This window comes from Callionymus lyra, chromosome 7, assembly GCF_982586985.1.
Source record: "Callionymus lyra chromosome 7, fCalLyr1.hap1.1, whole genome shotgun sequence".
Lineage (NCBI taxonomy): Eukaryota > Metazoa > Chordata > Actinopteri > Syngnathiformes > Callionymidae > Callionymus > Callionymus lyra.
In genome coordinates this window covers 30,054,582-30,068,224 of record NC_141824.1, presented here as the reverse complement: position 1 = coordinate 30,068,224, position 13,643 = coordinate 30,054,582, and the positions used below count along the sequence as shown (strand labels likewise).

The following is a 13,643-nucleotide window of genomic DNA, read 5'->3' as shown; positions in this document are numbered from 1 at the left end:
CTGATTCTAAAAACCATTGACATACACTCCCTGAGCCTTCAGCCGCCTTTCATCAGTGATGATGCTGCAGATGCTGGATGGTTATTTAACACAGGTGGTGCTAGAATAGTTTCCCTTGTCTGATGTAGCAGCCCAGGTAGACAGCCATGCCGGTGAAGAGGATGGTCAGAACAGCCACGCATACAATGACAGCAACCACCGGACTACTGTACTGGTCCTGGACCGGTAAGCCTGTGAGACATCATCGATCGTTATAAAATGAAAATGGATTTAACATCCAGAGACATTCAGAGGATTCCTACCAACAGAAGCTGCGTTTGTTTGAATTTCCCCTGAAAATGAAAAGGACATCCGGTCAGAGAACTTCAGCAGCTTTGTATGTTCAGTGAAACCACAACAATATTGCCCTCAATTATTTCTATATAAGCAATATACATCAACTAGCATTGTGTGTTTCCTTCTCTGGAGCTCCGCCCCTTTCTTTTAAAGGCTCTTTTTCTTTTTATAATTCCATTTACTCTTTTATTGTTGTTTAACTGTGTTTAATTAACGCACATCATTGTAATTGTGTAAAGCAAAAAGAAACACAAACAATAGACTATTATGCTGCTTTGAGAGGTCACTGACGGCTTGGTTTAAATAATCTGAAGGTTACATTTCATTGTAAATCAATTAATTTCACATTCATATTGATAAAATATCATCAATATGAATCACAAAATTAAAACAGATCAAACAAATTAAATTATTTAGGCTATTTTGCGTAAATAAATGCATAAATAAAAAAGAAAAAGACATTTGATTTAGAATTTAATTGTTCTAAATTAAATGGTTTTATTGAGTTATTACTGACCACACATACATCTTATCACCTAATTAGGCATATAACCCCACAACTATGTCTAGCTCTTTAATTTAATTTTAAACAAAATATTAAATGGGTCAAATGGCGCAAAAGCTAAATTAATTTGGTCAAATATGGTCTTATTTGGAGTTTGAAGATATTCCTTTACTCGTCCCACACAGGGTAAATCAATAGAACCAACTTTATTGATCATTTAACATGTTGTCACCAACATTATCTCACATCTGTTAAACATGCCTGAATCATAAGTTTAGTTATTTTGTTACAAGAGTGAATCTGAACATACCCAGTGTTTGTTTGCCCACGATGATGGGCAGCGAGGTCACAGTGGTGTTGGGCATTACTTCTGGAGCAGCTCTTTTTTTCCTGCCAGGGAGGATGGTCGTTCCACAGTTCTGCTCCGACAACTCACGTCAGTACCCGAGATTCTTCAACAATTGTTGAATTTAAGCTACTCACAGGTAACAGACCGGGGCACTCGGACGACTTACACAGCCTTGTGATGCAGTGCAGGTAGAAAACGGACAGGGTCAGGTTTTTGTGATCTACAAATCTGAAGGCTTCGAAGACGAAATAAGCCACCTGAGCCCGGCCATTCAGCTTGACAGTTGTCTGCTTGTCAAAGTGGCACCTGAGGGCGGGACAGAGAAGTGTTGCTGCATAAAAGAAGAGTATAAAGAGAAGTCTGGGACGTGCGTGTTGAAGCCAGGGTGTCATGTGAACTCACCCTACGAAAAGGTCGTAATGTTGGGACGAGCCAGGTATTGGATTTGTTGTAGCGTAGCATCTGTCCAGCAACACGTTAAACCTGTATAGACAGAAGACATGGCAAACTCTGATTTGGTCTCAGCCCTGTCCTCTGTCCACATGTAATATCCCAACTGGATGTAGAGATATTGTGTTTGACATTAGCAGGGAAACTCGTTTTTAGTTGCTAACAGCTTGTCATAAAGTGCAACCAAATATTAGCAGGATTAGAAGTGTGTGGCCTAACGTTTTTCCGTTGTGTCTGGACAGTCACATTTACACTATTGTCTGCTAGAAGGAGGAAATAGCTGTGTATAGGTGTGTCTGTGTGTGTGTGAGTGTGTGTGTGTGTGTGTGTGTGTGTGTGTGTGTGTGTGTGTGTGTGTGTGTGTGTGTGTGTGTGTGTGTGTGTGTGTGTGTGTGTGTGTGTGTGTGTGTGTGTGTGTGTGTGTGTGTGTGTTTATTGATTGAAAATGTATTGGTGCGAAGAGGTTCATCTTCATGTTCATACGTGAACGTATAAAAAGCATCCTCTGAATGGAAATGGAATCAGAAGCAACTTGAACTAGTGTGTAGAAATAAAAGTCATTACCCGACTGTCAGATTGGTGGCCTTGACTGCTACATAGATTTTAGTCTTCAGTTTGATTCCTGTTTGAGGCATCGAGAGGACCTGTGTGTACTGCTCATCCTGTGATGATGAGAGTAAAGAAGTGAAGTTGCATTATCAGCAGAAGTGAAAAGGACAAGAGCTCTTACACTGAACAGCATCATGTTCAGCGTGCTGATGAAGCTGCCGTTGTTTTCATTGATGGCCAGATTCACTCCGGACCTGCAGACAGGAAGGAATCGCTTATTTTATCGAAGGCAACTTCGTGGACGATGATGAAATGTGTCTCAAGAACAAGCAAACATAAATTACATCGTTTGTTACAAATATCTCTGTAACCCTTTGATGATGTCCCTCATTAACTGTCTTAGATGTTCAAAACTTGGAAAGTTCGAAAAAATTAATCAATATTATACTAGGGTCCAGCGGCCTCATGAGGCCCTTATGAGGAGTTACACAAAATGTGGCCCCTCTGGGAATTTATTTTCCCACTGCTGATAGGCCATGTAAAGCAATCTTTGGATCTGTGCTTCAGGTCAATGCTGTCCATAAAGAATGTGTGCTGTTGTTTACTCACACGCCCAGCTCAGTGTTGTTCAGGAGGTACTGCATTTGGTACACGCAGGAAAACTTGTACATGATCGTCGGCAGATACGTGATCGCTCCCACTGTTGGGTCGATGGAAACTATGGTTCCAGAGAGGTTCACATACTGGACATTTGAGAATGAACTAAATAGTCCAGTTCCGACCGCATCTGTGATCTGTCCGGACAGAGAACATTATGTGTATCATATGCATTTCATTTCAACTTCGATGGTCTATTTAGGTTCCCTGAGACTATTTAAAGCTAGCTTTTCATGCAGATAGAATGTGAAGTTAAGTCCTGAGGCTGACAGTCTGGTGGCGTTTAGTTGGTAGTTCTTTTAACTACCTATTTAACTACCATTTGCATTAATGTCACATCTTTCGTTCCGTTTCAATTTACTTAGCAAGTCAAAATGTTTCCACAAATAGAAGTATAACTTGTTATATTGCAAAAATGGATTCAAAATCAGTAGATCATTTATAATTTATAATTTATATTCATCTATTTTTTTGACGTGGCTATATATGAAGAGACTCTGTTGTGAGAGGTTTCCTCAAAATTCATCCAGCTAATCAGCCGGTGAACTTAACTTAAAGCATCAGCAGATACTCTCTCAAATCAAATGACACCAACTGTATGAGTTGAGACGAACGTGACTTGAGGTTGAACATGCGGCTGTCTCATTATATTCATTTAAATGTAGCCCTACGCAAAACCAATGATATTTAAAATAGTCCTAAAATGTAATAAAATTCTGTCAGGGATGACCATAAGTGAGAATGAGGTTCTTGCAGAGGTCCGAGCTTTCAAGTGTTCTTCTGTCTTGTGATCTTTAATCAAACATTTGTTTAAAAAGTTACCTTAAAGCTGTTGCCACAGACTGGGCCGTTGGTCCCGTTGATGGGAAAGGTGAATTCTAACACGGGCGGAGTAGCACTCATGTTAGCTTGTCCGTAACAGTCGGGGTTGTTGTATTCGTTGTTGAGCACCATTTGACTCTCGTTGTACTGAGACTGGTAGATCGGACAAATGAAGATGCTCAACGTTATCGTCTGGGCGCCGCAGGACACCGATATATCTGAATTTTCTAGGAGGAGAAATAGAAAGTTGCTTTTTTTTCCTGATGCAGGAGGATGATGGTTTGAGCAATGCTTACCTGGCGGTCTGTTTGTGTTACTGGTGACACACTCAGCGGGGACTTGGGCTTCAGCTTTTAAAATGAGCCCAAATTGGAGGGCCAGGAGGGCGAGCCACGCTGTGCAAAACCTAAGAAGTGGAAAAGATCTTCAATGTCTTGTCATAAAAATGATTCTTTCTTTTTCAATTATCAACATGAATTACAGTCCAGTTCATCGCTGAGCACTGTCAGCTCATTCAAATTATGACGCTAAAGACATAGAATATAAAAAATATACAATTACAAATTGATCTTAAACAAATATTTTAAAGATTGCATCCTCATGATTAAAAAAAGATTAAGTTAAATTTCAGAACAAGCAAATGTGGGCTCACACGGGCCTGAGTGCCATACATGGCAGGCCCAGCATCTACTAGAAAAAGAGTGGCTCACAGGTGACCAGCTGCTCCATGAACAGAAAAGCAATCAGGCTTGATTGAATTTTCTAACAAGGAAAAGCTGTTTTGATCAGATACAGAAGTGTGAGAGCGTCATCTAACACCTTTACAATTCTAACATCAGCTCTATCACCGAAAACTCACCTGAAGGTGCTCATGTTGTGTGTGTCTGCCAGGCCTGGACCCGGTTCTTATAGCCCAGCTCGCCGGGGCGTGTGAGGGAACCTTCACAGACAAAGCAGTAATGTGAGCTGCTCACCTGTACGTCACTTTCTTCTCTAGACAAAACCCTCATGGTGACGTTTGAAGTTGTTTTCTTTGGAATAATAAAGTGTGGAATTGTTGTCAGCTGCAGTACGCAAGTAACTCTTCTTCGCCTTGAATCAGAGTAACAATACTATCACTTGAACTCATCACTGATGGTGTAGTTCTACCTTACCTTACCTTATCTGTAGGTCTACCTGTCACTCATTATCATATGTTTTTGTCCATTAACTTTATCCATCGATTTCATCATATTACTTAAATGTTGATCCATCGATATTTATTGTCATTCATCAATTCACTGTCCATCCATCCATTTAAAATATTATTCATCCATTTTTTTTTTCAAGTTTAAGAAAAACTTAATATGACATCTATTTTCCCAGGTTGGTCACATATAGTTTGTTGCTGTGTTACACATCTATAGTTTAATTGTTGTTTAAATGCATATGTTCTATTAATCTTGACCAGTTTTGATTCAACTTCGGACAGTAATAAAACATTGAACAGGGATTTTAAATTAAATAATATTATATAATAATATTTCTGGAGTATTTTGTCATTAAAAACTCAAGAAATTCCTTAAAAAAAACATGACAAGACACACATGTCAGGTGACAACCTCTTGAATTAATTGAGAAAAAGAAAAAGGTCTGCAAAGCAGTAATTAGCCAATTAAAAAGGTCGCTACTTTAAAGAAACTAGACTGATGTTGTCATTTATTTCTAATTAGTTTGTTGAGTACATGATTCCACGTGTATTCATCCATAGTTTCGATGCCTTTTATTTAAATCATCTGCCAAGGAAATAATTGTATTTTACCTTTTTTTCTTTTAATAGGCCATCAAATAATCCAGCATTATTATTATTTTGAATCACGTTAAACAAATTCAACCATTTAATGGAATATTATTGCTTTGTAAATACTCATTATTGTACCATAGAATCTCTTCAGAAATACATTTGAAATACCTCAGTAAAAGTACTTATTAATATGAAAATCTAGTGTATGGGATAATGGGATATCAATCCCAGCAGTAAAATTAAAATATCTTGTGAATTTAAACTGCAGATAATTTTAACGTTGTGTAAGTGTAATTACCTCCTCAACATTTCTTTAACACAGCAACAATGAAAATAATGTACAGTGCTGTATATATTTTTTTTTCATGTCAACCTAACTGAAGTTCAACTGAAGTACAATTATGTATTATCCCTATGTTTATTTATAGCCTCAGGATTTTAAACCAATACTCTTGTCATCTTTGATAAGAATGTGTGAATGTTTGATAAAGTTGTCGTCGTGGTAACTGAAGCACAGGAAATCTATAAAAAATGTTCCATGTGAGCTTATGAAAGCCATCTGATAACCATCTGATCAAATGGTCTTCTCGCCTGAGATTGTTTGATGTGATAAAAGTGTCATTTGGGTTGTTGTGAGTGCAGAGTTTGGTAACGGATAAGGCTTTGTTATGCCCCTGGGTCATAAACTGTAAATAGATTGTTTTGTACAGTGTGAAAATACTGGACACACCTATATGAGGGAAACATCCCTCCTCTTTTGTCAAGCATCATGACACGAAAGGGGATTCTAGCCTTTCTAGTCCCTGAAGATCCGCCAGACAATACAGCGAGGATACGGTGCCTGCTACATGACTGAGCTGGCTCAGATGTCAAATGCCAGGTTTAATATCTATTGTTGTATTAATAAACGTTGCCTACGAGCAGTGCTATTGGCGACACTGTGGGCATATCTCGTCAAACCCGGCAGAGGTTGCTCTCAGGACAGTTTGTCTTAACCTGAACAATGTAACAACATATTTGGGTCACGATTCATAATTGGGCAGTGGGTCGCTGTTTAGCAGAACACAGTTGTGCAATCTGAGAAGGTTGCAGGTTTGACTCTGGCTCGGTTTCTATCTTTGAAACGATGTGGAGGTCTCTGTGATTGCAAGAGTTCCTGATTTCATCCCTTGGTCCAACAGAATTCATTCAACAACAATAACTCAACTAACATGCAGTGATTTGTGAAATGACTTCTGAATGTTTTGTTTATGTTCATCTTCGTACTTTCTTTGTGTAGTATTGATGCTTCTTACAATTTTATTGTGATAGTTTTTCATTTGAATAATGAATTGGGCTTATTCTAAAGACATTTTCCCTGTTTTCATTGTTTTAGTTTGACCTTATATTTTTTGTGTCTAAAAAACTAGATGGAAAAAGAAAGTCACTGTTACGTCAAAACAAACTTGAAACTTTGTCGGAGATTATGTTAGCGTCTGTGTTAGGTTGGCTGAAAGTATAAGAAGCTTGGTACTCTTTTGGTTAGACCAGTGGTCTTAGACCAGTGTTCATATTACATTTTAAATTCTTAAATTGTTCTTATATTGTATTTAAAGAGCTATGAATTAAAATATGATACTAGAAAATGTACTTTTCAAATATTTGAAAAGGAATCCAATTAAAAAAGATTTGATTGTTTAATTTCAGTTATTCAAAAGCATAAAAACTAACAATTAATTAAATCGAGCAAAATAAATGTAACCTTTCAATATGCAAATAATAGCTTTCAATTATTTAAAAAAAGTAATTCAGTCTTTCAAAATGATTATTGTTCTTGTGGTACTATTTAAAACTCTTTACTTTACACATATACATAAAGCCAATGTCCCCACTTGTCCAATATATTCGGCCCTATATTTTAAGCAATAAAATAAATCAATCAATGTTGATTAACTGTTCTGATCAGTATCAGCTGCACTTCCACTATAGTGCCCATCAGCCTTGCTCCGCCCTCTAACTCAGGGGTGGGCAATTAAAATTCTTCAAGGGCCACATTCAATTCTGTGAATGTTGTTAGGGGCCGTAGAGCAAAAAGAAAGACGAGAAAATCCATAAAAAAGGACATTATTAATTAGGCCTAACATAAGCTAAATAAGCTGCATTTATACATGATCGTACTTTGACATTACAAGGGCGGCATAAATACTGTCAAAGGGCCGCATGTGGCCTCCGGGCCGCACTTTTCCCAGGTCTCATCTAACTGCTTGGCTACTGGTTTATCCTCGAGGCCCTGCATGAATGAATATTGAAGTGAACAAATATGTGTGCACGATATGCTAAGCCTCCCTGGACATGGGGGACACTCATGTCCTCTGCTTCGTTTGCCTAGGGCCAAATCACACGATGGCTGATGTGGCCTGCCGAGCGCTTCCCAGGGCCACTTGACAGCGACGGGAAGCGTTCGAATCTTGTCGACCCATGCCGCCTCATCCTCAGCGATCACGATTATGATTGAGAAAGGTTAACGTCAATGTTGTTTAATAAGGGTCTCCCTCGCAAAATAGCTCTCCTGTGCGGTGCACTCTACAAGCTAACGTTCTAACGTGATGAGAAGAAGTTGTTGAGATGAGTTGTAAGTAAGTAAGTAAGTAATTTTTATTTGTATAGTGCTTTTCTAGACCAGGGTCACAAAGCGCTTAAACAATCGAAACAATATTCAATAAAGTATATACTTTAAAGGTCAAGATAAAACTGATAACACAACAGGAGTTCCAGAAAATCAAGGAAAAGCCTGAACAAAAAAAAACGTCTTAAGATGTTTCTTGAAGGAGTCAGTAGACTCCATCAAGCACAAAGAGAGAGGAAGATCGTTCCAAAGCTTAGGAGCAACAGCCTGGAAGGATTTCTCTCCTCTGGTCCTGAACCGTGTGCGAGGAACCCTCAGAAGATTCTGATCCACAGACCTCAGAGCCCGAGCTGGGGTGTAAGGCTGGATCAGATCAGTGATGTAAGGAGGAGCCTGACCATGAATAGCTCTGAAAGTAAGAACCAGAATTTTAAAGTTAAATTCTCGCTGCAGAGTTCTGAATCAACTGCAGGCGAGAGACAGCTCCTTCTTGTTAAGACATGAAAATAAACTGTTGCAATAGTCAGACGATAAGACAAAACGCATGGATTACAAGCTCCAGATCATGTTGTGACAACATTTTCCTAAATTTAGAGATTTTTCTCAGTTGAAGAAAACAGTTTCTGCAGTGTCGAACAAGAGACATGTCTTTATCAAATACAACACCCAGGTTTCTCAGGCTCAGTTTGACAGACTGACCTAAGTCACCCAAGTACTGACTCAACCCTGGAACCTTATCATCAGGAGCAATCACCAGAGTTTCAGTTTTGTCCACATTTAGCTGCAGAGTGTTTTCACTCAGCCATTGTTTGATTTCTAGCAAACAATTGACTAAGCTGTTCAGCCTCTGGGGCTCAGTTGGATCAAAAGAGCAGTAGAGCTGGATGTCATCAGCAAAAATGTGAAAGAAACATCAGGAAATCTCTGAATGAATATACCCAGGGGAATCAAGTACAGCAATAACAATAAAGGACCCAGAACAGAACCTTGAGGGACTCCACACATCAGATCTGCTGATTCAGACCTCATTTGATTGGCAGATACACTAAAACTGCGCCCAGAAAGGTATGATGAGAACCATTCTAACACAGACCCAGACAGTCCCACTTCATCCCTCAGTCTTCTCAGCAGGATCTGGTGATCAACTGTGTGAAAGGCTGAGGATAGATCCTAGAGAACCAGAACAGTGTATTGACCCGAATCAGCCGACATCATGATGTCACTGGACACTTTCAGTAAGGCTGTCTCCGTAGAGTGATGTTTACGGAAGCCAGACTGAAACTTCTCATGGATGTCGCCCTGATCCAGGAACAAAGACAGCTGCTCAGACACCACCTTCTCCAAGATCTTGGACAAGAAAGGGAGCTTAGAAATAGGCCTGAAATTACTGAGGTCAGTTGGGTCTAAGCCTGGCTTTTTGAGCAGAGGCTCTACAATGGCATGTTTAAATGCATCTGGAAAAATCCCTGTGTAAAGGGAGAGGTTCACCATATTGGTAACCCAGGGGCCAATTGCATCAAATACTTTGATAAAAAGCCTACAAGGAAGGACCTCATCTGAGCAAGAGGAGGGTTTCATCTTGCTCACCATTGATGAAATATCACCCAGAGATACAGCACTGAAAGAAGACTACAAGGAGCAGACAGTCAGGATTTTCTCTTTGACCAATTTTATTTTTTGTCAATGAAAACTCTCAACAATGCATTTCTGTCAGCTTCACAGGAGACAGGCGTGATTTGAGGAGCAGACACGAGAGAATTGATCGTAAAAAGCGAGACAATCCCGGAGGCCGCCATTTATATTCGGCGCCAAACTTGTCTTGCATTTGAGGAAGGTAGGGACAGGTGGAAAGAAACAGGCATCCCTGCTCTGCTCCTGAAAGGGGCTCTGTTGGTCGAAAATGTTTTATCCATTGCACTGAGAGACCAGCTGACCAGATTCATTTAGATTTAGGAAGAAATGTTAAGTGAGTCTCTGAGAGATAAGACAGGACAGTTTTCAGAGATATATATATAAAATAAAAAATTTGGTCAATCAAATAACTGACAAGTAACTACACAACAATTTGACTCTATTGAAGCGACCATGTGACGCCTGGACATTTTAGTATTTAAACTATTCACTCTTTTACATGCAGTTTTACATGCAGTTGAATCAGGACAAAGCTCTTGCGATGTACTGTAAATCAACACTTGTGATTGTCCCGACACAAAGATTCGAGGATCCCCTTACTTTTTTTAAGGAATCCGCCCGTAATGATTTCCCATGCATGTGCTCAGAATGACACTATAAAATGATATTCAAGCTCTGATAACCTACATTCGGATGCTTCTTAAATGACTGGGTCTTGTATTGCTAGTGAGGCGTTGAATGGTGTAAGTAGCATTTTCTTTTTCTTATATTCTGATGACCTCATCTCTTTTGAGAGTCATTCCCTAAGCTTTACCTTATATCAGCTTCAGTCACGCATCTCTTGAGAAAACTTAAAAAGGCTTTCAATACACTACTGAAATTAAAATCGACTGTTGCTAATACAGTGATGGAATAAAATAAACTATCCTTTTTCAATTATTCTAATGAAAACCCTGAGCTACAGTTATTTGTCTTAACCTTAACCTTAACATAATATTTTCATATTTTCATTAGAAGATCTAGTGCTAGACCATATAGTTAACATCAATAGCAATACAGGCTACTGAAAATATATTCAAATAAATACATAATGAATAGAAAAACAAAAATAATTGTCTTTTTTGAGCACTTAAACTCAGCTGTTGTCCGGATAGTCAATAAAGGTTTATAATTGTATTACTTTCTGAGGTTGCACCCTCTCGGATGTTTCCTGCCTGTCTGTCACATTGACATGGCACAAGCTATTTCAACTGCTGGTCATTTTTGTCTAAACAACCCATATTAAATAAATATCTATGAAGACACTTTAGGTTGTGAAAGACAACACTTTTAATATCATCTTGATAAAAAGTTGAGTGGAGAAGTGAAGAACCTGTTTGTGGTCTGATGTGGTCATGCAAGTACTCGAGAAAACCCCCCAGAGTTTTTGCTTTCATAACTTTAGGTTCTGTGATTGGTGCGAAGCCATCCAACCGCTCTGCAAATGTTCGAGAAAACGACCACCTCAAAGTCCTGCCTTGTCTCTGAAAAAGCTCAATATATATTCGTCACCTTGCAGCTTACTTCCTATAAGAGGTGGAGAATACCCACCACACTTCGTCCTACTGAAAACTCAGCTGAGAAAGGCAGCAACCAGGCGTCATGGTGAGAGAGCTTCGCACCAATCGTAGAACCTGAAGTTATGAAACCAATAACTCAGGGGTTCTACTTCTTTTGTGTTCCGCCCTCTAACCACTTCGCTATTGGTTTAAACCAAGGCGAAGCACAACAGGATCAATGTACCCCCAGCTGGACGCAACTCCTGACAGCATCCTCACTAGGGCCCTGCCAGCCCAGTAGTGTTGTGTAGTTCGCGAACGATTCGTTTGAACGAACAAATCTTTTGAGTGAACGTACTGAACCGAATCAGCAACCGGACGAGAGAGGTGGGGACTTTGCTACAGAACATTTAGTTTTTATGTTGGCATATCTTAATTTAATATTTGTTTTTGCACTACACTTAAACAAGGCCTTTTTATTTAATTGTTGATTGCATTTAAGTTTATATTACATAGTAGTAGTAGATCAACTGTGTCAAAGGCTGAGGACAGATCCAAGAGAACCAGAACAGTGGATTTACCCGAATCAGCCGACATCATGATGTCACTAGACACTTTCAATAAAGCTGTCTTAAGGTCCTTTCTGATTGTTGCGGCGAGCAGGAAGGGACTTGGGGATGCTCCGAACACCACTCTGGTCATCCTCAGCACAAGCAGTTCTTCATCTTCTCCACTTGTTGGACATGTTAGCCACAAAAATCTTAGTGCATCTATGTCACTTTCCACTAGGGAGATCTGCAAAAAAGCTTCTTTTTTTTGTTCGCCATAAAGGCTATTTCATGTTTTCTGAATTAATGAGAACAGTGAGAAGATCTGGATTCAGATTGGGTCCAGTGAGCAGACAGTCATTGAGGGATTGACCTCCATCTTCATGAGACGATGCATCAAACACCACTCTCAGTTTGATTGTCACTTTGTCTCCTCTAAGCACTGCATGGTCAGGCAAGTAGTATTTCACGCTGTCTTTACTTGCGTTGTCTCTTGGCAAATCTTGCAATGTTCTGCTGTACATAGTCCTCCAACACTTCATTGTATCTGCTGTAGCACATGACATCCTTTTTTAAGTCTCTTCTTCAGACCTTCAAATCGTGTCTTAGCAATCCTATAGTTGTCTTTGAGTTCTTTCTGGTTTCCATGGCAGTGCTACATGGTATCGTCCATTTTTGAAGGTGGTCGTTTTCTCGAACATTTGCAGAGCCTCTTCTTCATCTGGGTTCTGCACGTTCTTTCTCGTGATGCCCAGAGACTCAACCTCCCAGAACGCACTTAGCTGCCTGAAGACAAGCGTTTCCTTCTCAAATGGAATGAACATGCAGGTCACCTCGTCCACCCTCGACATGAGTGGTCCCTGCAAAATTGTCCGAAGGTGCTCTCCAGAGCAACTAATGTCTCTGTCAGTCTCTCCACTCTTACAGAGACTATTTGCCAGTAGTAGTCTGCTCCTATCAAGACAGAGAGTTCAGGATCATCATCATTATCTGGGAAGTCTGCTAGTCGTAATCCTTTGTTCTTGAGCTCATACTGGATCTGGTCACCACGAACCTTCATCATAGCTGTACAGATGTGTGGAGGTGCTATGGCCTCAATTTCAATTGTTTTCTGTTTGTCCCAGAAATTCTCCAATACTTCTCTCACTATGTTGCATTAGGACATGGTAGGAACAGAGGAGCCAAACATGTTAAGAATGAATGATTGACTCTTGTCTTAATATGGGCAAGTACAGGTTTTTCACAATGTTTTAATGGATGAAGCTTATCTGACTCCCTGCGTCGAGCAAGCAGCAAGCGATTCTTCTTCCTAATGGTTCAGCCACCCATTCCTTAGCAGTCTGTAGTAAAACAGTGTTCTGTCCAACTGGGTTTTTCACTGATTGAGGAATGACTGAGAAAACAAAGGCATCTTCTCTTACAGTTGAGGTCTGGGTCTTACTTTTCTCACCAGGGCACACAGCAGTATGATGCCACATTTTTCGCATGACACCTTCACTTTGCATGTCTTTGCAATGCGTCCCCGTCCCAAACACACAAGTTATCTTCCCATTTTCATTATCTTTACAGGAATGCTGTGAATATGACAATTTTCGGATTTGTGCTCTTCACTGTCACAGAATAAACAGTTGTTCATCTTCTGGCTGGCTGTGTGCAATGCAGCAGTAGATTGCATTCTGGGTCTGTTTATGGCTGTGTCAATTAATGAGGAGGACTGCTTCCATGGCTTTCTTTCTGGTTTCTGTTCTTTCCTGAGGTGTGGCGTTGTCATTTGCAGGGTCCATTCTCTGCTCTGAACGTCCTTATGAAGAAATGTGACTATCTCATCAACTCTCCATTCATCATCACTTCTCCTCTGATGGCTATATT

At 39.8% G+C, this 13,643-nt stretch overlaps 1 protein-coding gene across 1 annotated transcript; it reads right to left on the bottom strand.

Annotated features, from left to right (window-relative positions):
* Positions 1-100: 100 nt before the first annotated feature.
* Positions 101-12,834, bottom strand: LOC148076071 (zona pellucida-like domain-containing protein 1). Its single transcript, XM_087794941.1, has 11 exons — positions 12,700-12,834; positions 12,474-12,634; positions 3,965-4,074; positions 3,669-3,895; positions 2,799-2,983; positions 2,371-2,443; positions 2,205-2,302; positions 1,593-1,673; positions 1,325-1,496; positions 1,152-1,260; positions 101-231 (listed from the first exon to the last, which is right to left on the bottom strand). The coding sequence occupies exons 1-11, from the start codon at positions 12,832-12,834 to the stop codon at positions 101-103; spliced, it is 1,482 nt and encodes a 493-aa protein (XP_087651067.1).
* Between the last annotated feature and the right edge of the window lie 809 nt (positions 12,835-13,643).

Excerpts from the sequence above, each read along its gene's own strand:
- LOC148076071 (XM_087794941.1), bottom strand. The coding sequence starts at position 12,834 with ATGAAGGTTCGTGGTGACCAGATCCAGTATGAGCTCAAGAACAAAGGA. Across the intron at positions 3,896-3,964 it reads TAACACAAACAGACCGCCAG|AAAATTCAGATATATCGGTG; the intron begins GTAAGCATTGCT and ends TTCTCCTCCTAG. Across the intron at positions 232-1,151 it reads CGTGGGCAAACAAACACTGG|GCTTACCGGTCCAGGACCAG; the intron begins GTATGTTCAGAT and ends GATGTCTCACAG.